This window comes from Carettochelys insculpta, chromosome 3, assembly GCF_033958435.1.
Source record: "Carettochelys insculpta isolate YL-2023 chromosome 3, ASM3395843v1, whole genome shotgun sequence".
Classification (NCBI taxonomy): Eukaryota; Metazoa; Chordata; order Testudines; family Carettochelyidae; genus Carettochelys; species Carettochelys insculpta.
This window is the reverse complement of record NC_134139.1, coordinates 98194946-98221295: the sequence shown is the minus strand read 5'-3', so window position 1 is coordinate 98221295 and position 26350 is coordinate 98194946. Positions and strand designations below refer to the sequence as shown.

Below are 26350 nucleotides of genomic sequence, written 5' to 3'. Positions count from 1 at the left end.
AAAAAGTACTGAATATTTCACAGCAGTTTAAAAAAGGAAAGATGTTTTCATAAATACCTTAATATCTGTTGTTATTTCACTTCCCAGGTAACTCAAAACAAATTTTGTATTGGAAAAGAAACATTAAGAGAGCAATTTTAAGGGACAATCAACATATATAACACCAAAATGTGATGCCAAAATAAAGGCTGCTGACAGAGCTGTGCAGTTCTTCAGGGACCAAAGGCACAATATGTTTGCTGCTGTATTAAGGTACTGATAAATTATCAAAGAGGAAAAACATGTTGCACAATAAAACGAGAGGCAGGGCAGCAGCAAGTGATATAAAACCCCAAAATGAAATCTCACAAGAAGAGATGCCAACCTCATATTTTATACATGGCAGTATTAAATGTTTTCCTTGCACCTTCCTGTCTGCTTAGCAATTTGCTTTTTTTAATTTCCATGTGGTACCTAATCAAACACCTATTGAAGTGACTGGATCAAGTGCTAGAGACATAACCGTGAAAATGAAATATTCTAGAAGGGATTAGAAACAAAATCCAGAAAAAATACCAAAATCCAATGGAGAAATGGTGTTATTGTTGGTGAGGAACGCTTGGGAGGGAGCTAAATGCTATTTCAGTTTTGGAGTCTGACAGGAAAAAGGATTTTTTTTTTGCATATATACCTTTCTAAATTTAATTTCTTTTACAGTCTCTTCAGAGTAGCTTGCTAAATCATATGCTGATTTGTTCCACTTTTTCTCTTAACAGAGCAATTCAGTTACTCCCTCCCATTGCTCTGAGATGCTATCATTAAATTACAATATAAGGAACCCAACAATTTGTGAGTACCTGACATGTTATTTTACAAAATACATGTGTATTTATACATAGAAGAATGCATATGCTAGCTTGGCACTGATGCCCAAAACACACACTGTAACACAATTACAAATTCAAACATCAATCCCAGTCAGGATTAATTTAAAGCTTAATTGTAAATATGCAGTGCTTACACTTACTCAACTGATCATATAAGTAAGATGGTCACATATTTAATGCTAGTACAACTAGCCATTACATTCTAATACATTTATTTATTTAGACTTGAAATAATAAAAGATGTTTAGCCAAGGCTCTAGATGCCATAACATTCTAAACAAGGAAGTCACACATGAAATAATTCAGATGCAAGCCACAGGAAAAAGGGTTTCTAACTATTGTCTCAGTGACCCTAACCCATCACCTATCAACATGATGCTTGCAATGTGTATGATATTAATAGCATGCCATATTCTGTGCACACAAAGCTTCATTCTTATCTCACATTGGTTTAAAGCCAATGTAGTTACTTCAGTGTAAGTGCAGAACTGGGACCATGTTTGTTCACAATTCCCAGTGGAAATGCTTTTTTGGTGTGAATTAATGGTAAGATTTTTCTTTTTAAAAACTCACCCTCCCCGTTGTCAACATCACTTGCAGAGGTTAGAAAAGTCAGCAGAGAAACAGTGAGGAGAACAGTAAAGAGCATCTTACATGCTATAGTCAGAACTGGAGTTCCCTCAAACAGCTCAAAGTCAGGAAATCCCTACTATTTCTTGCCCTTTCAGTTACTTTATTTATCTGGAATAACTAGCTCAATGGGGAGAGTGAGTTTATTGAAGGCTTTTTATGTTGTGGTAGGGTTATTTTTTTAAGGCCTCTTCGCAGAAATGACTGCCTGCCAATTAATGGCTGAATAGGGCTTTGTGCCTGACAATAAGATTCCTAAAGCACATAGAGCTAGTCAGTGGAGACCAAGATTACCCAGAAAATACTTTTTATCTCATTTAGGACAGAATTCCCCTAAGACAGAGCACTCCCACCCCCTACATATTTTTGTCTTGTACTATAGCAGCATCACAGCCCATTCTCTATTAGGCAGGAGTCAAACCTCCCTTACGCTTCACCCACTTCATTTATTGCTTTGGTGTCTTATGTCCTGCATTCTGCTTTGCAGGCTGTTAAAGGGGCTGTAAGTTATTTAGACGAACTTATCCTTGTTGGAAACATGCAACAAAGAAGTCCAAAGCATTTTGTACACACTCTCTCCCCCTCAAAAAAAGGTAATGATCCTTTGCAAAGAGTCAATTTTGATGAAGGAAATTTGTGTTTATACGTAATGAATGCTATACGGAAAAATCAGAGTTTCAAGATTTGAACCAAGAACATAGGACCAAAGATCATATGGCCACAAGTTAATAGAGTTGAAATATTTATGATATTGTCCTGCTGTGACATCCCAAAGAGAGCCAGAATCCCACTCTGCAGCCTTTATGCACCCCAGCCTATGGCAACACAGCCAAGTTATATTTCACTATAACAGCTCTTGTTTTGAAATAACTTTGCTGTCATCCATACTATGCACATGCTATTTGGAAATAAATTCAAAATAGCAGGTGTGTTATTTCAAAAGTCAGTGAACTTCATTGCAGGTGCAGTAGTGCCTATTTCAAAATAATGATCTTTTTCAAAATAATGATTTTGAGATAGGTGCTGTAAAGATGCAGGATAGTGCTTATTTCATAACAGGTGTTTCAAAATAAGTGCTAGTCCCTGTCTTGACAGCATCTATTTTGAAATAAGCGTTATGTGTGCAGACTGTGTATTTCAAAGTAGCTAAGTACTATTTTGAAATACATTTTTGTGTGTAGCAGCCCTATTTTGAAATAGCCATTTTGGAATAGTTATTCTAGAATAGCTTATATTGAAATAGGGTTGCTGTGTAGATGTAGTCCTACTGTGGAATTGCAATGCTCCTATGCTTTTCAGGCCTTGGGCTGCCATGAAAGCATGCAAGGTGCAAGATTTCACTTTGTGTGGGGACCATTCTGAAATTTGCAGCCTCATCCCACCAAAATGTCTACTCAGTCATTGCAGAGAATGACTAGTAAGTCCAAAACATCTGTTTTATGGACAGTCTACACTTTTATTTTGGGGTGCTATATATTTGCACTGCATGGGAAGAAGGGGCTTTCAAAGTCCAGGGGGTCCTTTCGAAAGGCTCCTGTCTACACGAGTGGCATGTATTTTGAAAGCGGCACTTTTGAAACACACACGGCTGCTATTATGCTAATGAGGCACTGCATATTCATGGAAATGCCTCATTAGCACCTGTCAAAGTGGCTTATTAGCATATCCCTTTCGAAAGGTGGGGGCTAGTGTAGCCACAGCCACTCTTTCAAAAGCAGTTCTTTCGGAAGAGATCTTCTGGAAGAGCTTCTTTCAAAAGATCGCTGTAATGTAGACGCAGCCAAAAGCTACTTGCAGTGCACCTGCACTAGTCAGCCTTAAGCTTTCTTTCAGTGATGTTGGAAATAGATAGCCGATACTATAACTGGAATAATTATCCACTCCATATCTGCCCAACAGCTGCTCACAGGCTGGTAGAATAACAGTGTATGCCTGATTTGAGTGGGGACACAAATTAAATCCTTTATTTGCCTTACTGATGGGCAAACTGCCTCTTTTTGTCACTAGGAACTGACTGCTCTGTTAACATACATGAGACTAGAAGTTCTCTATAGTCAAAGACTATGCATTCACGCGAGGATACCCAGGTGATAAAGAAAAATCCATTGCCAGGAACCATAGCTCCAGTTCAAAGTTGTATCCTCAGACATAAGGGATTTCTATGAAATGTAAGCAAGGGAGTCACAATCCCATTGTTACGGAGCAGTGTTTCTCAGCCTTCTTTTATGAAGTACCCCCAGAGTTCTCTCACATACCCCAAGATACCGATACCACTGGTTGAGAAACGTGGTCCTAAGATAATCCAAGGTCTTGAAACAAGTGCAAACTCAGCAAACTGAGTGATTGGGCAGCAAAATGGCAAATGAAATTTAATGTGGGTAAGTGTAAGGTAATGCATGTTGGAAAAAATAACCCAAATTACACGTACTACATGATGGGGTCAAATTTAGCTACGACAGATCAGGAAAGGGATCTTGGAGTTATAGTGGATAGTTCTCTGAAGACATCCACGCAGTGTGCAGCGGCAGTTAGTAAGGCAAATAGGATGTTAGGAATTATTAAAAAAGGGATCGATAATAAGACAAAAGATATCATACTTCCCCTATATAAAACTATGGTACGCCCACATCTCGAGTACTGCGTGCAGATGTGGTCTCCTCACCTCAAAAAAGATATATTGGCATTAGAAAAGGTTCAGAAAAGGGTGACTAAGATGATTAGGGGCTTGGAAAGGGTCCCCTATGGGGAGAGGCTAGAGAGACTGGGACTTTTCAGTTTGGAAAAAAGGCGATTGAGGGGCGATATGATAGAGGTATATAAAATCATGAATGGTGTGGAGAAAGTGAATATAGAAAAATTATTTACCTTTTCCCATAATACAAGAACTAGGGGACACCAAATGAAATTGATGGGTAGTAGGTTCAAAACTAATAAAAGGAAATTTTTCTTCACACAGCGCACAGTCAACCTGTGGAACTCCTTGCCCGAGGAGGCTGTGAAGGCCAGGACTCTATTAGGGTTTAAAAAAGAGCTTGATAAATTTTTGCAGGTCAGGTCCATAAATGGCTATTAGCCAGGGATAAAGTATGGTGCCCTAGCCTTCATAACAAGGGCAGGAGATGGATGGCAGGAGATAAATCACTTGTCTTCTGTTCTCCTTCTCTGGGGCACCTGGCATTGGCCACCGTCGGCAGATGGGATGCTGGGCTTGATGGACCTTTGGTCTGACCCAGTATGGCCATTCTTATGTTCTTATGTTCTTATGCCATTCAACCTTTCCTCATCACTGTACCCTTTTCAGGAGTCAGACCTTACTTAAATCTACACACATACAAAAACATGCAAAAATATCACAGAAGTCTACAACTGAAAATTTGTTGACTTTCTACCATCTTACTCTCAAATAAATGAATTGGAATGGAAATATTGTACTTACATTTCAGCATAACCAGAAACAAGTCATTGTCTGAATGAACTTTTAGACTGTACTGACTTTACTAGTGATTTTTATGTAGCCTGCTGAACAATGAAGCAAATATCTAGATGAGTTGATGTACCCCAGAAGACCTCTGAATACCCCCAAGGGTACACATACCCCTAGCTGGGAATCACTGTTATGGAGTTTAAGCGCAGAAGGGAACAGATCATCAGGTCTGACACCTGGAATATCACAGGGCACCAACACACTAAACCCAACAACCAAAATTAAAGCTCTCTGTCTCCACCATCTGGTTCTGGACCCACATTGCTCCCGGGACCGCAGTGTCCTCTTGAGGGCACAGCCCACTACGCCGTCTCCCCTCAACCCCTTATGGGAGTATGGGCAGTAGTTAGTCTTGTCCCTGCTATCATGACCAAATGCAGACCCAGTCTAGCCCCTTATCTCAGGGGAAAGCTACAGTCTCTGAAGGCCACTCTTCAGGGTGGCTAGGAAAAGTGTAAGGAGAAAGGGGGAGACTCAGGCACACCTACTAATCTGGGTCCCAGCCCAGTGATGCTTTGGTAGCAGTCTTATCCTGCCCTCCTTCACTCTCCTGTCACTGCCTCTGACTTGCTAGGCCACTTCCCATGACCAGTGTCCCCTCTAATTTTTTCCACCCATGGGTGGAATACATTTTGTCATGTGCACCAAGACACATGCGGATGTGCACCATCAAACAAAACACATGCTGCCCACTGTGGGTGCTCTGCTAATCAACTAGACCACACTGACACTCTCCAGGGTGACTACCCAAGTGCTCAGCTTACCCATTGTCCGTGACCCCTTGTGCCTTCTTGACTCTTGTATTAAGGCCACAGCCCAGGGAATATCAGGCCAGAGCATTTCTTTCTACCTTCCCTTGGCCTGCCCAGCACTGCTCTGTCCAAGGTGCTTCTCTTTCCCTAAGAAGCAGGTTCTGGCCCCTCACTCCTCAGGCTCCAACTACCTCTACTCTGCTGAGCAGCTCCTTATGTACAGGTATGTTCCAGCAAGCTGCCCTCTGATTGGCTGGGGCTCAGCACAGGCTCCCTCCAGACTGCTTTAACCCCTGCCGACCAGAGTGGGGCAGCTGTCCCACTACAGTTACCTAAATAAAATAAAATAAAAATAAAAATAAAATAATGTCCTCAATGACAAAGACGAATTTAATTTTGCTGGAAATATTTGGTCTTTTCAGAAATAAAACCACCATGTCAGCTGCTTAACGGAACCAAGCCCATTCCTCTGCTTTTTCAAAGCATTTGATAAAGTGGCATATGTCACGTATTAGAATTAGTTGTCACAATGTAAATATGGAAAGGTGGGGCAGGAAGAGACCTCAAGGTCTTTAAGTACAGCCCTCTGCTTAACACAAGAAGAAACCTAGGCCATCCCTACAGATGTTTGTCCAACTGCTCTTAAAATGTCCAACAAAGGGGATTCCACAATCTCTCCAGGAAGCCTACTCCAGAGTTTAACTGCTCTTCTAGTAAAGTTTTTTGTCAAATGTAAGCTAAATTTCCCTTGCTACAAATTAAGCCCATTATTTCTTGTCCTGCCTTCAGTGGACACAGAAAACAATGGATCAAAGTCTGCTTTAGAGCAGCCCAAACATATCTGAAGAGTGGTATCAGACTTCCCCTTCACTCTTCTTTTTTCAAACCTAAGCCTGCCCAGGGTTTTTTTTTAATTTTTTTTTATAGATCAGGCTTTCTAAATCTTTTTCTCATGTGTTGCTTTTCTCCAGACTCCAATTTGTCCATGTCTTTCCTGAAGCATGGCATCCAGAACTGGACACAGTACTTTGTATGGGAGCTCACTGATGTCAAACAGAGTGGGACAAATTACCTGCTAGATAATAATACAATACTCCTGGTTCTGTACCTGAAAACATTACCATTTTTCACAACTGTATCACATTGTGGACTCTCATTCAATTAGCAATCTACTATAATTACCAGAGCCTTTTCAGTAGCACTACCTAGGCAGCTGTTCCCCATTAACGTGCATCTAACTTTTCCTTTCCAAGAGAAGTACTTTGCACTTATCTTTAATGTAATGTTGATTTTAGACTAATTCTGCAAATTGCCCAGGTTGTTTTGAATTCTAATCCTGTCCTCTAAAGTGACTGCATCCTGTTCCAGCTTAATATCATCAGCAAATTTTATAGACAGACATACTTTGCTCCATCATCCAAGTAATTACCAAAAATACTAAATGGTAGCATTAGCAACTGATGTTCATGGGCCCTACTAGATACACCCTCCCAGTCTGACAGTGAGCCATTCTTTGATAACTACTTTTTGAGTATGGTCTTTCAACAAGCTGTGCATCCACCTTAGAGTAACTTCATCTACACCCCATTTCTCTGGTTGCTTACAAGACTGTCACATGGGACTGTGTTAAAAGCCCAACTAAAAATCAAGATATATATCAGATCTTCCACTTCCCCCTATGTATTAGGCCACTAAGCCCATCACAGCAGGAAATTAGGTTAGTTTGTCTTGATAGGAAATATCCTACAATGAATCTCATTAGGTTCTGCTGAACTGAATACATCAACCATATCAAAATAGTCTTTAACCTGTTCTTTCCTGATTTGAGAATGTGTTCTTTCCCTTCCTCAATGGTTTTAACTTCGCAATAGGATGAGTGTTGCAGAGGCCTGAGTCAACTATTGCTTTTCTCAGAGGAGACTGTTTGGATCTCGGGCTATGAGAGCAATGGGACTAAATTTCAGCAGGATAGCAGGATTAAAGTAGCATTTCTTTTCTTCTTTTACGGGATGGCATAGTTCTAGAGAAGGTCTTCATGGTATTAAGAATATCATCTACATTGCAGTCAGCTGCCTGTAGGCTTCACTTAAAGTGAGTTAATGAACTAGGGTGATCTGTTGCTGTAATGTGAAAGGATGATGATAGGACCAAGGAACAAACAATTATATAATCCTACTAGCTCTACAGCCTTGTAGCTGTGGAGTAGGTGATTAGTCTTCCTAAGGCATGCTGAAAAGTTATGCTTCAGAAGATTTTGTTGGCAGACTTTTGTGGTTTGTTGCCTCAATGGAAAGAAGACAAGATAGTTTCACGGGGATGAGATGGTGGTTGGAAGACAGGGTCAGGACACTTTGTAGGAGTTCCAATATCCACTCCCAAGCTGACAGTAAGGTCCAGTTGTGTGACTAGGTACAGAAAGTAGTTTCTGTGAAACCCATTGCTTCCACATGTGTGTAAGACACGTTTGATCCTCCCCACATGCAAGTTGAGATCACCCACAATATACTAGAAGCAGAACCCTGCCACCCCCTACACTTACACCCAGAGCCTCCTATAAAAAGGAAGAAAAACAGCAAGAAACTTGATTAACCCAACCGTGGCTCTCACTTAGCAGATTAACTGATAGGATGAATATAGAAAATCCCGACTGATGGCCATTCTGCAATTCATGCAAAGAAAATTCCACCTGAGAACTAACATTTCAAAATAGGTCATTTTCAGTTGACTTGGGTTTCAAACGTGGTGAGGGCAACAAAAAACATAATTTTATTTGTAGGCTGTGCAAACTGGAAATGGAGTTTTGACAACAAAATGCCATTTTTACAGAGCCATTTTTCTGACCAGAGCTATATGTTAATATGTAGGACTCTGGATAGTTTCTTTTTAGGTTTGGGAAGAAAGTTTGTTCTTTACTCTGAGTAAACTAACTACATTTGAAAATGATAAATCCATCTAGAAATCCTCTTTACAGTCACACACAGTAACAATACCAGCAATCACTCTTGATGCAGTACATTATGGGTACCTATGCTTTTTCTGCTCCCTCCAGTGAGAAGGAACTAAACACTGGAACTGGGGGCAGTGGTGCTACATAGTGATTTGGATTTATCAAAATAAATAAATCAGAGACTGGGATTTGAACAAAGCCACAAATTTAAATGCTTACTCAATGCATCTGTCCAGTGGGACTGACTGCCACCATGGGTCCCAAGGCAAGGTGGGAGCAGGGCCTGGCTCAAGAACAGAACGGACAGCTCAGGGCAGGTAACCCTTAGAACTGCTCAGACTTCAGTGCTGCCCTCCCCCACCACCTCCGAGCTGCTTGCAGCACTGGCGTTTCAGAGGGGTCTGGAGCTCCAGATGCTTCTGCCTAAGTAGCACTGGCAGTGGACAGAGTCCTAGGCCCCTTTGAAATGCCAAACCCTGTGACAACTGCCCCATTTGCCTCCCTGCCCCCAGCCCTCGTTGGCAGGCCTGCAGCTGCCTCTCTAAGGCTACGTCTCCACTACAAGATAAATTCAAATTCAAGGCAATTAGCTCAATTGTACCAAGTGACTGTGTTCACTGTAAATACAATCAGCTCGCTTTAGGAAGCGTTAATATTGATAGCATAACATTGAAACCATTTGGGTGCAGTGTCAAGTTTGAATTTAACAGCTTGCATAAAGGCTAGTGTGGAAGTGCCATGTTGAATTCATTAGCCACCAGAGGCTGGCTGGTGCTGTTGCACCTGGCTCACAGCTGCCTGCCACTTGCGGGAGCCGGGAAACTGACAGTGCAGCAACCCTAGTTAGTTTCCCCGCCCCTGCAAGTGACGGGGAGCCGGAAAACTGACCAGCACAGCATCAGGCCCCCTGCTGCACCTGGCTGCAAGCTCCTGCAAGCCAGGTGCAACAGTATGGGTGTTCCCCAGCTCCCCCAAACTGTGGGGACCTGAAAACCAGGCAGGAGGATGAGCATTACCAACAGCAGGGCCCTGGGGGAGGGCACAGAATGCGGGGCTGAGGAAACTGTGGGAAAGGTTCCCGTAATGCACTGCTGTAACAGTCAATGTTTGGCCATGCTAGAGTGGCAGCACTAACTGGACTTTGTGGGAAGTGAGGATACTCAAAATCAAATTTATAAAACTCAGAGTTATAAAATCCAATTTTATAAAATCAAATTTATGTGGTATTGTAGACATAGCCTAAGTCGAGAGATATTGTTGATAAGAAATGTGACATGCTTAGACTGAAGTTCTGTAACAGTCAATGTTTGGCCATGCTAGTGTGGCAGCACTAACTGGACTTTGTGGGAAGTGAGGATACTCAAAATCAAATTTATAAAACTCAGAGTTATAAAATCCAATTTTATAAAATCAAATTTATGTGGTATTGTAGACATAGCCTAAGTCGAGAGATATTGTTGATAAGAAATGTGACATGCTTAGACTGAAGTTCAAAATCTGCTTCTGCAACAGGCAAAGAGGAGAGATTATTGCCACAAAAAGCTTACAGTGAGGTGACAGTGGACTAACAAGCTTTTTTTTTTAAATGTTCCCACTCATCTACATTCTTTTGTTCCAATAAACTAGTTTTACCCTAGCTATTTAATAGATTGTGACTCATCGGCCCTAAGGCCACTGACAAAGTACACTCGTTCTTTGTAAGAATGTAAGCTAGTTGGAGAAAGAGATTTCTTTGGCTTCTTTTTTTTCCCAGCATAAGATTTCCTTGCTCATGTACCATAAATGAGGGCTATTCTTGTAAACATCTTCCATGCACCAGACAACCAAAAAAGGAAGAAAAGTGGGATGAACAGACACAGATGCTTTGCAGAGCAGTGCATCAGCTGGTAAAAAACTAAAGAAGCTCTTGAAACACACTCCCAGCAGCAAGCACTCTGGTTAACATTCAGAAACAGTCTAATAGTTAATCACATTTTTCACAGACATTTAAGTTCAGGACCTTACCACAATTTAAGAAATGTAACTTTTGAGCAAAAACTTTATCACGTCACTCAGTCCATCCAAAACGTTTCTTCTCTAGTTTATCATAACATTTCTTCTGAAGAAAAGAACGATATTCTATGCTCTCTAAAAACAACCATGTGAAGTAAAAGCCCAATGAAGGACCTTTTTTGCAAATTTGCAGAAAAAACAATAATCCCAAAAGGGATAATGCAGATATAAGGAGCATTAACTTTGTGCACGTCCTTCCAAAGGACACACAGAAAGGCTGGGAAAGAAAAATGTGTCAAGAGCCCCATACAGACTCTGCAAGTGTACTCTGAAAGTACCTTGTCTGCATTAATGGAGTCTACAAGACAAGGTACCTTTTGGATCAAGTCAGCAAGGTCTGCACAGGGCAGTTAGAGCACAGGATTTTCAGCGTGTTTTACAAATCACACCCTTCTGGAGCACTGTGCAGACAAGTCCTAAGTTCGTGGCTACAGGTGAATGGGGAAAGAGCAAAGCACACAGACACCAAATGAGTACAAAATGATGGGTAATTTAATTTTTTTTAAAATTCGGTAACAAAGGAACCCAAATTCTTACAACAAAGCAGTAATCATTGCTTCCATATTTTTTAAAAACATGTACAACAGATTCAGGCTTTTACTGTTATTTCAATATAGATACACATAAAAAACATAATTTATCAAGATAATGCTGCAATAAGTGCCTACGAAATCTAACTTGCAATGAAATTTCTATGGTGTCATATAGTCTGCAAGAATACCTAAAAAGGGAATTCTGAATACCCAAGTGGTTAGTAAAGAGTTTGTTTTAAGTGTTACCAATAAAATGTGTAATCCTTGAGTGTTATCTGCTGAGGACACTAGAACCCTTTCTAAGAGAGCATTCATTCTCAACAATGCATAAAAAAAAACAGAAACAATATACTCTGGTCTCTGTTTCCCTGATTCCCCTCTCTTCCTCCAAGGCAAATATTTACTCTGACTGAAATCCCAGTCTCATTAAAGACAGTGGCAAAACTCCTGTTAACTTCCCCGAGGCCAAGATTTTACCCTCAAAGTCCAGCTCAGAAGTTCTTTGGAAATAAAATCCATCATTTTGTGTAGTGTGCAAAGTGCAATATGTCAGCAAAGCTATCAGAAAACATTTAACGATAAAGACAGCCACAGAATCAAATTAAAAACCTTTCTACAGCAATCCTAACAGAAGGAAGGTGTTTGAAATCTACAGAAATTTATGATAGGTCAATTGATTTAATATGGATGCCATTACTAAGACATGTCCCTTCTGATTTCATTGAGTCAAATCAAAGGCATTTCACTCAAGTTCTTCAGTTTCTTCTGTGAAAAGGTCTGCCAGATCAGCCACTGTCAATACTGAGGCTTCGGATTGTTTCATGGAAGAGCTGGTGTGGCTGTAGAGAAAATATGTACATAAAAGTTAGAGAACGGACTCTGTGCAATACAGAATGAGCATGCAACTCTTGTTATAATATTTATATCTACAGCAAACATCACAAAGGAAAATTATAGGGAAGAGTATGTATACAATGTAATTGTAGCAGGGTTGGTACCAAGATATCTGAGACACAAGATGGGTGAGACCATCTTGGACCAACTTCTATCAGTGAAAGAAACAAGCTTTCGAGCCACACAGAGCTCTCTTTCAATTCTAGGAGAAGTACTCCTAACATCACAGGTAAATGCCAGGTGAAGCAGATTGACATAAGTAGTGAATACATATTCAAAAGGACCATGCACAACATAGCGGCTTGTTAACTGCTCTGCAGTGACAGGACCAAAACAATGACAGACCACAATGACAGCACAGTAGCCTGCCTCGCACGTTTACAAGACAATGGACAGCTCTCAGATATTCCCCATTTCATCCTTACCCATAACAATTTTACATTCAACAACATACACTTTGTCCAAACCATGGGAATGGCCATATACAAACCTTTTCATGGGCCACCCTGAAGACGACAAATTTACCACAAAACCAATGCTATATCTAAAACACATTGATATTTTCATCCCATGGAGAAATGACTTTACCTCCCTCGTAGATTTCTATTACAACTTCAGTAGCCAACACTTCCCTGGACACCACCATCAGCTTCAAAGGACTCCTACAAATAACCATATACTAGAAAGATCCCCACACCTACCTTCCTAGTTCCAGTATCAACCTCAAACACATCACATACCAACAAGTCTGTTACCTACAGGCAGGCACTCAGATACCACAGAGTATACTCCCAAGAGAAAGTCTGGGATACATACTTGAATACTGAGAACTGTCTTCACTAAACAAGGACACTTCACGAGAGGAGCAGACTGTATCATGGAATTGGCCACCCAAATGCCCCCTGACCCTGTGCTTCCATGCAGACATAAACCTTCCTCTGACTGACTGCCCCTAGTTGTCACCTACCACCCTATACCAGAATCCATATGGAGTATCATCAAATAACTATACCCATACCCAATGGAGGCCCCATCCTAAAAGAAATCGTCCCTGAACCCTCCCCCTTCTGGCCTTCAAAACAACACCCAAACTCTCCAGGTTCAACATCAGAAGCTAGATCCCCACAGATCAGGATACAACTGCCATAATAATAGATGCAAAACTTGCACATCAGTGTTCCCTGTAAACTGAGCACTTGGACAGCTGCCCAAGAGAGAGTCAGGTGCCATCCAGCAGAGTAATAGAGTGCCCACAGCCACCCACAGTGGGCATCATATGTTTCTATTGGTGGTGCAGTCTTGGTACACATAACAAAATTTATTCCACCCATGAATAGAAAAAATTAGAAGGAACAGTGTTACAGATATACCTCCACTGCTGTAACGATCAACACCTTCCACCATGCATTTTAAGATCCCTGGATCTTACATATGCCTATCACAAGATGTGGTGTACCTCATCTGGTTCACTAAATTCCTCAACATTAACTATGGGGATAAAACTGACAATTGCTAAGATCTCAAATGAACTCACAATGGAAAATATAAGACGAACCAACCATGTCACCTGTGGATAAACATCTTTCATGAAGTAGTCACTCTATATCTGACCTATCAGTCTTTATCCTCAAGGGAAACCTGCACATCACTTTCAAAAGACAAACATGGACGTTTAGAATGAATCATAACTCTGCTAGATGCTAAAAATCATATAGATTTGATTTGTGACTTATTAAAACAAACAATCTTTAACTCACTATCACCCCTCTTTTTATCCTGTGACTCCAGAGGTGTTATAAAGCCACTCCACCTTGAATGGTCCCTTAGAATTTGTGGTAAACAATCTGTGCCACCTTGCATTTAGCTGTGATGCTTGCTGCACCTTTCCCAGACCAGAAGAGCTCTGTCAGGCCCAAGAGCTTTCATCTCTCATTAGAAGTTGGTCAAAAAGAATACTTCACCCATCTTGTCTCTCGAAGAAAAGGTATGGTTATTATCATGCTCAGCTAAAGGATGGTCTGAGGTCTAGCTGACTACTGCATTATTCCAGTTTTATGAGTGCAGTTTCACCAACTTCTATGCAATTACACTAGTGTAAAAACTGCAGTACCGTAGATGTGAATCTGGTCTCAGAATGGTTCATGGCCTTGGAGACTCTTCTGGACTCTTAATTAAAATGCCTAGCTAGTAAGGGGACTGATTCCATTTGTAATTTGAAACAGAAAAACAGATATCAAATCTAGGTTAAAGTGTCAGTTTTTCAAAACACTGCCGAAAAACACACTGGGACTTTAGTCAAAATATTTCAAAACTGGGCAAAAAGCATATGACTGAGTAAAAACCTCACAAATATAGCAAATACAACATAACATCCGAAACGTCATGAATGCAGTGTGTATGAAAGCTACTTTCATTCTGATGCACTAATAATGCTATTTAGTCCCTGTCACTGCACAAAACATACCTTCTCTCTACAGTTTTCAGCATCATCTGCATTCTTTCTTCTATTGTTGCTTTTATCAGGAATCTGTGAACAATGGTGGGCCTGTATGTGTTAAAAAATAAAATTGGGCACTGGCATATTGTCACAGGACTGTCAAGAAGTGTAGGGCCAAATTCTGGCCTCGCTACAAATTATTTAACCTTGTTGAAAGTATCCTACTGGTTTTAAGTGCTCAGTTCTGGAAGGTGTGTTCAATCTCCACTGAGAATAAAGGGTGTTCAGCACCTCCCACCCACAAACAGCAGTTTCTGAAGATCAGGTCCTTACAAACATATGAACAGCTGTACTGGCCATCTAGCTCAATATCCTGTCACCCGACAGTGGTCAGTGTCAGACGCCCACAGAGGGTGAACACAACAGGTAATCATCAAGTGAGCCATCCCCTGATGCTCATTCCCAGGTTCTAGCAAAAAGAGGACAGTGACACCATCCTTGATTTACCTACGCGTTATTCCAGTCCGGATACTACTCAGCACACAGGAACAGCACTCTTGCTGCTACGTTCTTCAGTGAATGTGGCCTGCTTCCTTTGTATGCCTGCCCCACAGACTAAGATCATATGTGGACGGGAGAAAAGTCCTTTTTTCTCCCATACCACTTTGGAGTGCTTTGCACATGGGATAGGGATGTGGAGAAAACATCTCCTGAACTCCCTGAGTAAATGGCTTGTGACAGGGTCCTTGCATGCTGTCTTTAAGAGCCAGTCATAATCTGGTCCCGAATAATAAACTTAGCTCATTGTTTGTACAGGACCTACAATATTTTATATTCCATGAATACAGTATTCCATGTGTACAGCATGAAAACCTCACAGTGCTCATTTCAAAATACCCAGGTGTTGAGCCAACGCTTCCTCTATGCTCCAGAGAGACCTATCACTTAGCCTAACTATCCAGTTTCCTCAGGAGCTACATCTACCTCAAACCAACTTTATCCCCCTTCCCACAAGGGGAGTAGCAGGGATAGAAGAGGAGCTCACAGTAGCATTTCCAAAACGGATTTTCAGTCAGAAATCCAACAGCACCCTCAAGAGCATTTTGCTGTGAATGACAGTTCCTCCTTTCCACGAAGCTACTTCTCACTCTTCAGCTACTTCCTTTGGATCTATACAATCCTGGCCCTACACTGTTTGAGAGAGTTCATTCACAGCTCTCAAGGACATGGGAGCTTATATCTCTCCTACTTTCTCCAAAAACTGCCTGTGCTCCCTCCCATTTTTTTTACCGAGTTTGGATCACTTATTATTACCTAAATAAAAGGGAGAATTGGGCCTTTTATGTTTTCCAACACAACTCACTCATCTTCCAGAACCAGAACTATATACCAAAAGGTAATACCCTGGACAAGTGGCTTGTTTTTATGAGTATAAATATACAACTAAGTGATTAAGAACATTTTTCAGAAGAAAATAAATCCTTTAGAAGTTCGTGTTAAAACACAACAGCAAAATTAAAAAGTAAAGAAGCCTACAAGGGGAAAAAATATTGTTATGCTTGATTTTTTCCATGTGTGAGACAAGTGGTTCTTGAGACCACAGCACTTAAACTAGTAAGATATTGTTCCCTTCTTAATTATTTGTGATTCAGATAAAATAGAAAAATATTAACCCAAACTGCCTTTATAAAATCAAAGAGAATTTGTAATGCTAGCGGCTAGGACTTAAGATAAGGAGTCAAGACACTAGATTCTAGTCCTGGTTCTGAATGTGTATTCTTAGGAAAGTCATAAAGGGCAAAGTTTTTGCAAGGACCTAAGTGTCTTAGGAACTTAAGTTCCACTGACTTTCAATGGGCCTCAATGCTTATGCCACTTTTGAAAATAGAAAGCAAGAGCTTAAGTCTTGTATTCTGTTAGAAGATTTAATCCAACCATATTATCCCTCAGTTTATCCATCTGTAAAATGGGGATACTTATTGAACCGCCTCCCAGCTTCAAGATTCTCAGGAGCTTGCCACAGAAGAGCATAGTACTATTTTTGACTGGCAAGGCAATATAACAACAATTTTAAACTATACTGATTTTAATTCTTACTTTGTTTGTCCAATACGATGCACTCTGCCAATGGCCTGAAGTTCATGAGCAGGATTCAAAATAGGCTCCACTAGCAGAACATGAGTTGCTTCAATTATGTTTAATCCATTGGATCCAGTATGAAGGGGTAGCAACAAGATATTGATCTTGGGATCATATTTAAATGCTGAGAGGTTCTCCTAGAAGATAAATATTATATTAGCATTTCAGGGGGCGTTTTTCCTGGCAAAGGACTATAAGGTAGGTATGACAATCAGGATTCAGACACTCCAGGGTGAAGAATAAGCGAACTAAATCAACTAATTGCATGAAGTATTATTGTACTATAAAAGTGCACCAATGTAAATTCTGTCAGGAAAGCTGGTGATTTCCTGGTCATTAATATTACTGAGCGATGTATCACAAAAAACAAGCATTCCTGTAGCACCTTAAAGACTAACAAATTTGTTTATTAGGTATTGAGCTTTTGTGGGTAGGACTTCACCTTCGGTTTAAAGATTTGTGTGTGTATATAGGGAATACATTCCTAAAACATGGTCAGACTAAGAAATCTGAGTAGAATGTAGATTTGCCAGTCTGCCAGCATCAGGCTTCGTAAACCTGAGACAGTGAAAATATGCTGTGGCATCCAAGATAAACAGTAATCAAACCAAAAGCAAGAACTAATTCAGAGGAGGACGAAGGCATTTGCACATCAGTGGGGGAGTTCCTCTCTCTGGCACTTACGATTCAAAAGGAACATATTTAAAAAATTTACTAGACTAAGGACACACCTACATTACCTGGAAGATCAACCCACTCAGGGTCGATCTTCTGGGGTTCAATGTTGCGCATTTGGAAGGGATGTACGAAACTGACCTATCGGGGTCAGCAGTTGATGATGTACTCCTCGCCATCGGGAGGAGTTAGGGAGGTCAGCCGGTAAGTCAATTTCACATAAGTTGATTCTAGCTATGCAATTACCATAGCTAGATTTGCGCATGTGAAACAGACTTATTTTCCTCGTGTAAACCTGGTATAAGAAGAAGATGAGAAAATCCCTTAGTTATCCATCACTTAGGGGACAAAGGGATCAGCACCTGGTGATTCCGTGAACGGTGGATCCTCCAGCCCAAAGGGCTGGAGATGATTTGAGAAAGCTGCTTAGGCAAAGACTGCAACTTGCTAAAGTTCGTTTTAGTTGCTAGGAAGTTTGTAGTCATACTTGTCTCTTTTTCTCTGGCTTAGCACCACTCTAATATATGTTCTTTATTAATAAAATAAAAATAATACCATAAACATTAACATATATTAACACACATTAATAACAATAACATAATTTAAAAACAAACTAAGTTTTACTTTAAAACATCTCAGTGTGATATATTACGATGAAAAAAGTGTGCTCTCAGCTGGGCTAACAAGGTGCGTGTGCACGTACATGCACTCAGTGTCTCTTTGGAGCCAGTGGATTTAGTAATTTCTGTGAGCGTCTAGTAAGACAGGCTGGACACTACAGATACAGATCTCTGCAGAACTTGGGTTCGCTAAACATTACCTACAAGGCAAGGTTCAGCTTAGCAGAATCTAAAAGGGTGTGATGGTTTGAGGAGGACAGACTGGAGTAACAGGGAGGTAACATACTATTTAAGCTCCAGCGCAGGTTTCTCTTGCTGAGGCACAGGGGTAACAGTGGCTTGCACTTCTGGGCTCCCTGAGGAAACTGTCACAATCAGGTGTTTTTTTTGTTTTTTTTAAACGAAAGAGAATTTAGTAATTGGCAGTCCTGAAGACAGAAGTCTTCTTTTATCTAAAGGATAAATGGACAGCAGCAGTGCAAGCACCTCCCACTGCACTCTGGCCAATCTCTCTCGTCCTCTTCACCCCCACTAATTTTTTTTTAAATGATAATTTATGGCTTACCTTTGGGTTTTTGATAGTGTTTTTAATTATTACGGTTTTAGAGTTCATAAACGCAGAGATTAAGTGCTCTGCCTTGATCAATTCTGTTATTCTCATAACATTTTCTCAGAGGAGATAAAAGATGAAAAGGTCATATGGATTTCTGCTAATTATTCCCCCACCAACCCATCCTGCAAAAATGACTAGCAACAAAAGCAGTTTTATGTACCTGAAATTTACTAATTCCATTAATTTGAGCAAACACCATGTTGTTATCATACAGAGCTTTTGAAATTATGTCCAAAACATCTTGCCACTAGAAAAAACATAATATAAAAGGAAGTCAGTATCACAAACAGCTCTGACAACACCAGAAAATGAAAATGTGGCATGACAGTTATATTTTAAACTTACAATAAAACAACTTAAGAGACTGCTGTTGTAAAAGGAACCTCTTATGATACACCCTAAATTAACATTAAAGAAATTTTGATTTTTGATGTTATTTTTCCTCTAAAAAATCTTTAAAATCATCTTAATACTAAAGATAAAGTGGCAAATAATCCATCATTCAGAGTGAGCAAAAAGAATACAGAGGAGAAAAAACTAGTGTAAAGAAATAAAGAAAGTTGAGCAGAAGAGATTTGCAACAATGAGATGCAGTTCTAAAAATTACGAAAAATACTTTGACAATGCCTTTTCTATCTGGTTAAATTGTATCAAGATATTGCTGATAATGCTCCTGTGTATGAATTTTTAGTGTTCACTTATTGAACGTGTGTAAAATGGTGGATAATGACACAGATCTCCCTTGTAAAGTGCTTTGAGATCTACTGAAGAAAAGTGCTATGCAAGACCTAGATACTATTAGGCAATCCTATCAAAACTATTAACCATGAGTACGATCAACAATGTCCATAGAAGATGAAGAATCCTTCCCAACCTTCTAAGAATCAAGTCTATATTGTCAACTACCTATATAGTTTAGTAGCTACATTCAATTTTGGTAACAATTATTGGCATCTAAGAATTTGCAGAACACAAAGTAACCTGAAGATAGAAATTGTGGATAAATACCGTTGAGAAAACTAAAGATTTAGCTCCTGGATCTTTAAACTGGATTTTCTTCAGAGTCCGGACCACAGCTTCTACTTTGGTAGAGTGACTTCCCTATGAAAAGGGGAAAAACAAACATCAGTATACAGTAGGATGAAGCAAACCTTAAGGAAACAAAACCACACACGCTCCTTACATACTGACTTTTCTATTAGCTTCTCTTCAATAAAGTGTGATCTCCATCTTTTATATATATATATTATAGACCTCAAAACGGATCAGCAAGTATCTTATTCCAGTATGCATTTTCATACAGGTCTTACAAAGTTACACAAGAGCTTTGGAAATTACTTTCACAGTTGGTCCTTAGACCATACACATCTCAGGGCAGAAACTATGGGTCAAATTCAGAACTTGCAGCCTGGAAGTAAGGGAAGGCTAACATAGCTTGAAGCTGCTTTTCTGCCTGCGCAGTAACATTGTTTTGGGAGTTACAGTGATCCCCACTGTAAGTTAGACAGTCCTCCGGTGACAGCGCTGCCCATAACCTTCTCAATACTTTGTGCTGAAATCCAGCCCCTGACATACCTCTTCCTCCTCCAGAACATTCACTTTGCCTTTGAGGACTTGCAACGGGGTCCTTGAAGGCTTACCTATGAGAGTTTTCCTTAGTTCCTAAACTGAGTGAATACTGCCATGGCCAAACTCAGGGCTTTTTGAGGTTATAAGAAACTTGGCCCTTTACCTAGCAACAAATGGCTGGAAGGAGAAGTGGGAAATTCACCTTGGCTACATCTACACTTGCTCCCTTCTTCAAAGAGGGCATGGTAAGCAAGCTGATGGGAGATTACTAATGAAGTGCTGCAATGAATTTTCGGGAGTAAAGGCACTTCGAAGTCGCATGGTCACTTCAAAGTGCCTGCAGCTACACGGCATGCCAGCACTTTGAAGTTTGACACTTTGAAGCTGCTGCGGTGGGGAATTTGCCCAATGAAGTACTGCATTTTCATCGCAGGACCTAATTAGTAATCTCCCATCACCCTGATTACCATGCTCCTTTTGAAGTTGGGGACAAGTGTAGACAAGCCCCTTGTGTGTCTGTGTCTTGTAAAGCAATGAATGCACTGTCACCTCTGAAATGAGTCATTTAAAATGGTTATTTTAACATAAGGTTCTACTTTTTTTTTTATTTATTTTATGCATGAAACTATGCTTTATGCAAACTTCCATAGGGCTTTTAGCAGAAATTGAAAGAACAATTACAACAAAGACCAGAAGAAAACTTACGCAATGAGCAATTAAAAAATTGAGATAAACAGTATTCAATTAAATAACAGCTGGGATTTCTAATAGACAAGCATTTAAATGTCAACAGACTCCAGTTATTTTGCATCAAGGAGGGGATAGAAAGCTAAAGTCCAGGGCTTTCACGGCAAAATCCTGCCAACAAGTTTCACTTTCATTTAAAGACGAGATCAATAACTTGGGTGCTCTAATGGTTATCATTTCAGATGTATGGCATAGGGAGAGATATCTGTCAGGTAGGTAAGTCACAGGCATCAAATTCAACCCAAGAAACTGTCTGAAAACCAATAACTAAACAATCTACTGTCTTGGGTCAGCTTTAAAATTCAAAAATAATGGCTAACGAACTAGGATTGCTATTAGATATGAACTGATACAAAGGGCTGAACGTTCTGATCTCTAAGACTCTTTTATTGCTCTTCCACCCCATGTCAGTTCTGTCTCCTTAGTACAGGGGATGGAGACGGCATACTGGGGAATTCCAGGGGGAGAATGCAGTGAAGTTCTTCTATGTCTGAGCCTCCAGTGGTGTAAAGTCTCTGAGTGAACTTCATAAGAACTTTACACAAGTGTGTGCTTTATTAAGACCAGATCCACCAAAGCACCTGAGCACAGCTACAATAGGCATAGTGAAGTCAGGCAGAGGAAGAACTATGGCGGTGTGCCATCCTCCTTAGACTCCAGTGTCCTAAATACAATTTTGCTCAATAGGCCATCCCAGAACACTTTGTCACCAGAACTGAGAGAAAAGCATGGAGGGGCATTCTTACTCAGGTCTCTCATGAGAAGGATGGAAGATCCAAGCAAACACCATAAAAGCATAATTACTGAAAGTAAAATACAATTTGATATCCTATACAGAGTTCAATGTATCAGCATCAAGTTGCAAAATGAAACCTGCTTAACAGCAAAATCACACAAACTCTGATTTTCCTTTTTTTTTTTTAAAGAGGAATTTTAACATTTAACATAACATTAATTATGATGGTAACGATTTAGGTAAAGAGGGAAACTAGGTGCCAAGACCTGCATTTAAATGCATCTTTTTCTTTCAGAACAAAGGAGTTAAAACGCTGACACCTTCTGTACGAAGAGCTGAAACTTATTACAGGAAACGGAATGATTCTTTTACAAACAAAATGACCTACAAAATGGAATGTTTTTCACAGACTTAAGTCTGGAGGTAATGTAGCATATTCTCTTCATACTGGAAATGTCAGACAACAACTTGGTCTATACTGCACAGAACACACATAACTTTGTGGTGACTGAAATTAGCGTAAGTTTCACTACCGTGGATGGGAGTCTATTGCACAGTGAGCCACAACTGTCTATTTTTCTGGAACCCCCCTCCCCGAAAATATTTCAGGCTGTGACCATCCCCACTTCAAAAAAGGGACAAGCCCTCCTGCATACCTTAAGAATTTTCAGCAACAACCACCTTTGAAGGATATTCAAAATCCAGATTTACCATCCTTGTTTTTATACTACTGCTTGGCACAATTAAGTCACCAGCAAGATTTTATACGTTGAATCCTGCTTCTGTGATGTCCTCCACTCAGTTGTGGCACCAGCATTTATTGCCTTTTTCCTCATAAAAGTTAATAATTCATATCATCCCCAAACTATTATAATAATAATAATATACAGACAAGTACAAGGTTTAGCAAATAGAAATATAAACAAGAAGTCCTGAAGCACCTTAAAGGCTAACAAATGTATTAGGTAATGAGCTTTCATGGGCAAGACCCACTTCTTCAGATTCGAGTAGAAAATAAGAGTCCAGAGTTTAGAAGGAAGGAATGAAGGAAGGATTAAAAAAAAAAAAGGAGGGGGGAGTTACCTGTCATTAATCGGACCAGTGGAAGATGTAATTAAGTGGGATGTGAGTCATTCCTGCTAATATCAAAGGTAAGGAAATTGCCCTGGTAATGTGTAATGTACCTACTTTATCTATGTTCCATTCATTCAAGAGCATTTCATTGTACTTTAATGAATGACTGTATGCACACAAATTACAATGTTTCCAATACAATCACACTATTATGTTTTACTTCTCGCTCCTTGGTCACTTTGTTCTCTATGCCATTCACTTGTTTGCATGAGGGTTCTGTTTGCCTGGTAATCAGAAAATGTATTTCCTTAATTATGCATATTGTGTTACAATAATTTTACCCTGGATTTTAAAAGGTATTTTCTTGCTTAGAAATGCTTATATGTTTCTACAACTGCATGCTGTAGCTGTCCCAGCTGGGCATGTATTGCTTTATTTCTGCTCACACCTGTTTTCAGAATGCTCATTTGCACTGGGTTGGCTGTGCTATATGGACAGATCAAATACAAGACAGTTATGCTGTTTGTAGTATTGGTGGGGAAGAGAGTTACAAGGTAAACGAGTGCCTGAAGCAACCAGTGAGCTGCTCAAGCATTTATATGTCACATGCAGCTATGTAAATGCTCGAGAAAATCTGTAGACAAGCTAGAGCTGTTAAGAACATTGGCATGCAGCGTCAGCTTCTTTGCCACTATTTCCTATAATGATTTCTGTGCTATATCATGGGTACAAGAGTGAACAGCTCTTGGTGCCAGCATACTTGTTATTGATATGTACCAGGCAGACATCTAGTATCCTGTTTCCAGAGGTAGGAGCAGACAATCTAAAAAAGAGTATTTATAAGAGGGTTGGAAACTGGGGGGCTGAATGATGCCATAGAGCTGCCAAGGATAACAGTCACCCAATGGTACTTATTCTTGGTTGGGGGAGCAGAGATTTGTCAGTACTCAGAATTTCTTGTAAGTGCTGGGATGGAGTTGCAAGAGGAACTAGGCTGCAAATCACTCTCTCTCCCACCCCACCCCCCAGATTACATTAGTGTAGTACCCAGAGGCACTGAGACCTCATACTAGGGTGAGTGAAGTCTCTGCTTTACAGCCTCAGCTGAGAGCCAGCTGGCTTTTAGCTCTTGTGGTCGAGCACAGGGCTTTAGCCCCTATGACGACAGGTTCAATCTCTGGTGCCAACAACCTGGGTCTGTCCGTGTTGCAATTGGGGGGCTTGTCCGGAATGAACTGCTGGAAAGTCTCAGAAGCTCAGGACGCACTTCCTCAGCCCCAGGAAGCATGTAGTATGCACTGAAACTTCATACTAGGGTGAATGAAGTCTGTGGTTTACAACCTCACCAGACCTTTAGCTCATGTGGTAGAGCACTGGGCTTCAGACCCTACAATCACAGGTTCAATCCCTGGTGCTGGCAACCTAGGTCTGTCAGTGTTATGTTAGCTTCATACAGCATCTGTTTCTTATTTCTCTGTCTCTGTAAGATTATTGGCTGTGGTAGGGGCTAGGGCGGGGTGCTGTAGGCATCTCTGGACTTGAAAGTGACTATACAAGCACTTATTGTACAATGCATTTGTTTTCAGATCAAAGACATAGCTCAGTGGTTTGAGCATTAGCCTGCTAAACCCCGAGTTGTGAGCTCAATCTTTAAGAGGGCCACTTAGCCATCTGGGGCAAATAGGTTTAAAAATAAATAAATAAAAAGAAGATGCTTCATGCTGCCAAGAGGGCAGGGGACTGTACTTGATGACCTCCCAAGGTCCCTTCCAGCTCTATGAGATGTGTGTATGCAACTGCACCTACAGGTAATACCTTGTCTTGGAATGCACAGCTTACATCCCCCTGGGTAGCTGGTGGAGGGAGGGAGTAAAATAAATAGGGGAGCATAACTGCTACAATCCTTCAGAAACTGGGATTTGGAGAGATGCTACTTTTCTGAAAAGTGAGTATCAGTGAATAATCCCAGAAGCAGTTAGATTTACATGGAGGTCCAAGTAACTATGCAAGGTGTTGCTTCAACAGTTAGCAGTTGTTTCATCAGCACAATCTTGTGGCCTTAATCAAGCTTTGGTATGATATGAACTTCGTTGGCCAAGAAAATCAAAAAGGGAGGTGGCCTATGGCAGTTTACATTTCTTTTCACTATTTCCAGGATAGGCTGTTTTTAGGAGATATTTTCAGTTAAAGGTTTAATAAAACCACCGCCCCAAGGAAAAAAGATAATGCTTGTCACCATCCATTCACAGTCAGAAGAAGATTATAATCAACCTGTCATTCAGAACTACCACTGGTATGAGAACTACTTAAAAAGTTAGAATTAATCATCAGCGTTGATGAATTTAGCCTAGTCAACACCCACCACAGTTAACTGTACTTTGGAAATAACAGTAAAAGCAACAGAGTCCAGTGGCACTTGAAATAACAGTGGTTGAAATAACCATTTCCCTCTATTGTACAGTGTTTATGCAGATAGGCTGATCCGTGAACAGTTTCATACTACTCACACATTTATACTAGAAAGAAGCTTTGAATTAGGAAACTGCCTCTTGCACACAACACCAAAAACTGACAAATAAAAGTAAATCTACCAAATTCCATCTTAGCAATAGGAAAACTGCCCAAAGAAAATATATTAATTCAACTGAAAGTTCAAAGTGTTTATATATCCAGCTTGAGTAACCATATGATTTTATTATTGCATCAGTTCTCTTTCATTACATCCTTATACCTCTCCTTGTTAACATAATTTGTCATGATGCAGAAAATCAAGAGTCCTGTGACCTCTCAGGCAGCAAGTAACTCACTTGTGTTAAGTTTCTGCAATTTCAAGGCCTCACACAGTCTTTGGGTCACGAACCACATCTTCCAGATTTTTGACTGATCACCAACATTAAAAAGGAAGACAAAAACCTTCACTCAACAGTACCACAGAGATTTTGTATTAAAAAGATAACCACCAAATGCCTTTAAGTTTGGTAATTTCTATACCTAAAAAGAATTTTTCACTGCTTCACTTATCTTTGTGGTTCCACTCTTTCCATTCTCCTGCTGATTTGAGTATATAGCATATCTGTAACACCCAGTGCTTTTTTTTGGTGCAGGTACTTGCCAGTACTGAGTACTGGCGCCTCAGCACCCCCAGCCATTGGATTGGTGCTGGTGAGAGGCTAGCTGAGTACTATATCCTTTTTTAAAAAACAAACAAAAACAAAGCACTCGTTACAGTAACAGGAGTAAACAGAGCAGCAAGAGAACTGAAACTATGGATACAGTACAAAATATTCCAGTCCCTTTGCTGCCTGAGTTATTTTTCCCCAAATAATTCTGTTCTAAACAAGCAAATTAAAGGTATACCATCAGCTTGGAAAAAATATGTGTATACCACAACCTCTCTGTGCTCCACCCCTGAAGCCCAAGAAACCTTTGTTCACATTCTACGTAAAAATAAATACAAAATGAGGTTGATTCTTAGTACCAAAAATAACTCAGGATTTCTAACCATAAGGTTTACAGGAGGTGTACCGTAGCTGCTATGTGTTCTTGGCTTCTAGTTTGGACGTTTGTTATCCTATTGCCCAG

The 26350-nt window shown here is 40.2% G+C and overlaps 1 protein-coding gene across 4 annotated transcripts in view; it reads right to left on the bottom strand.

Annotated features, from left to right (window-relative positions):
- Window positions 1-11201: 11201 nt before the first annotated feature.
- Window positions 11202-26350, bottom strand: part of SHPRH (SNF2 histone linker PHD RING helicase) — an 88421-nt gene continuing 73272 nt past the window's right edge. For 3 of the 4 annotated variants that reach the window (XM_074990425.1, XM_074990424.1, XM_074990427.1), the window contains 5 exons: window positions 19651-19743; window positions 18803-18889; window positions 16693-16871; window positions 14623-14703; window positions 11202-12103 (listed from right to left, as the gene is read on the bottom strand). In XM_074990425.1, coding sequence (XP_074846526.1) covers window positions 12007-12103; window positions 14623-14703; window positions 16693-16871; window positions 18803-18889; window positions 19651-19743 — 537 coding nt within the window. In that variant the 3' untranslated portion in view covers window positions 11202-12006. The other variant, XM_074990426.1, reaches the window with a different exon arrangement.